At 43.9% G+C, this 2,329-nt stretch overlaps 1 protein-coding gene across 1 annotated transcript in view; it reads left to right on the forward strand.

The window, feature by feature from the left end:
• The window catches only part of CSRP2BP (CSRP2 binding protein), a 19,706-nt gene that overhangs the window by 7,848 nt on the left and 9,529 nt on the right, over positions 1-2,329 (forward strand). Inside the window, exons 5-6 of the mRNA XM_009329483.1 lie at positions 543-962; positions 1,942-2,327. Of these exons, the coding sequence (XP_009327758.1) occupies positions 543-962; positions 1,942-2,327 (806 nt within the window). The remainder of the gene's footprint in view (positions 1-542; positions 963-1,941; positions 2,328-2,329) is intronic.

The following is a 2,329-nucleotide window of genomic DNA, read 5'->3' on the forward strand; positions in this document are numbered from 1 at the left end:
CCCAGTGGTGTGTAGGTTCCCAGCTGGGACAGAGCCGACAGAGCTGGAAGACATGAGAAAAGTTTACTTAAAACAATGTGTTTGTGTGTATGGACAGTTACAGGCCGTGATTTTTTTTTTCTTAGTTTAGCTCTGCTGTAGTGCTTGATTTAAGAGGACTATGCTGCATATGCTGTAGTATGAGAAGCCTGTTATATTTTATTGCCTTTTTGCATTGTGCTAACTGATTTAAAGGTTTTTGAGATTTGTTCAGGTTTTTGTAGCTAAAATCTACAATTTCTCTGCCTCTCTTTACCCTGGGCAGGATTTTTTTATGTTTTGTCTGCACTAGATGCAAATTCCCTTCTGTGCAGAGGAGCAGAATTGGTGCTTAAATGAGGCTTTAGTGGTGCATTGGCTACTTGTCCCAGAGTGAATTTCTTGTGTATTTTGAAAATACATCTTCTGAGATTTGTGGTCAATGTGTTTTTCTGACTGTATAGTATGTATCCAGTGACTGCAGGAGCTCAGTGTCTGTTAGAATAAGCAAACTACTTCTTTAGCAGCTTCAAAGCCACCTCTGGATCCCATCATTACTGTGGAAGGACTTAGGAAGCGGGTAAGCCGCAATCCAGTCGAATCGGCCATGGAGCTGAAGGAGAAGAGATCTCGCACTCAGGAAGCCAAGGATATTCGGAGAGCCCAGAAGGAGGCAGCCGGCTTTCTGGACCGGAGTACTTCCTCCACTCCTGTTAAATTTACCAGTCGAGGCCGTCGTCCCGATATCGTCCTTGAGAAAGGAGAGGTGATTGACTTCTCCTCCTTGAGCTCTTCAGATCGCACTCCTCTGACAAGCCCTTCTCCTTCCCCATCTCTGGACTTCTCTGCTCCTGGCACTCCAGCCTCGCATTCAGCTACTCCCAGCCTTCTCTCAGAAGCAGATCTCATCCCAGATGTCATGCCACCACAGGCTCTGTTTCATGGTAAGAGATGTCATGTTTTTTCTTTAATAATAAGCCATACATAGTTGTTAAGGAAGATGTTAAAAAAAAAAAAAAGAAACTTCCAATGAGCTGCAGCATGTTTTCAAGGTAAGATGGAAAGTAAGTGGTAAAATTCTGTTTGTCTTAGTTGCACGTAAATCTTTATTAGTTTTCCATAGTTGTATTGCCAGCTTCTAAGGCCAGAAGGAACCACCATTATTGTCTTCTGAGGGATCCTGAATAAACACCGGGTAGAAGATTTCACCTAGCAACTGCTGCACCTCTCAGCATAAGCATTTCACTGCAACACAGATTACACTGCTAGATAGCAACTCTAATTTTGCCTCAACTGTTTCTTAAATGGGAGAAATTTAATTCTCATGGTAATGTTCCAGTAGTTCTATAAGTTCAAACATCCCAATTAACAAATGTTACATTTCAGTCAGGTTGCAAAGCAGTGATGCAGGCTGAATGCTTTTAGCTCCTTAAGGAGCCAGACCTCAATCTAATTGGGGAAGTCAAGAATAAAGCATTTCTTGTTGGAAGGAAAGATAGTCAAGTTCTGTAGAGGGACAAATCCTGTGCTTCTGTGACTCCTAACTGTTCCCTCAGTTTAAACAGAACTTCTCCAGGGTATGTGAGCTGAAGATACAGCTCCCCAGCTTGACCATTTGGTCCCCAGTCTTCAGGAATTTTCAACAATTTAACACTTGTCAAAGAGCATGAACTTGCAGCTCAGGAGTGCCATGTTTTTGGATGCCAAACTGCAAGACACTTTAGGAGCAGGATTGATTCTGTGTCCTGAAATTGGATTCCTTATGGTGTCTCCTGTCCAAAATCAGGAGGTATATAGAAAATGGAGTGCGTTGCGTAAACCCGCATTATTTCTCCTTAGCAGAAAAGTCCTGTCACAACCCTTTTTGAAATGGGGCTTTGACGTTTACATTTTTTTCCTGGATTATTTTGATCTGTTGAACAGATGATGAGGAAATGGAAGGAGATGGAGTCATAGACCCAGGAATAGAGTATGTGCCCCCTCCCAGTGGGACAGCTGGTGCTGGCACTGTGATAGCAAGTAGAAAAAAAGTGAAGACAGCTGAGCAGATCAAGCAAGAGGTAGAGAGTGAAGAAGAAAAAACAGAAAGGATGGAAGGTGACAGTGAAGATCCTGAAGAGTCAAATGCATCGCTGCAGGTGAGGGGGCGAGACAAGAGGAAGCCACAGCTGGAGAAGGATGCTAAACCCAGAGCTCCCAAGCATACCTCTGTTAGCATCTATGAGGAGAAGCTGCTGCTGAAGAGACTGGAAGCCTGTCCCAATGCCACGAGCATGACCCCAGAGGCCCGGAGACTGAGGCGCAAGCTGAT

Source organism: Pygoscelis adeliae, unplaced genomic scaffold (genome assembly GCF_000699105.1).
Source record: "Pygoscelis adeliae isolate BGI_AS28 unplaced genomic scaffold, ASM69910v1 Scaffold118, whole genome shotgun sequence".
In the NCBI taxonomy this organism is placed as follows: Eukaryota; Metazoa; Chordata; class Aves; order Sphenisciformes; family Spheniscidae; genus Pygoscelis; species Pygoscelis adeliae.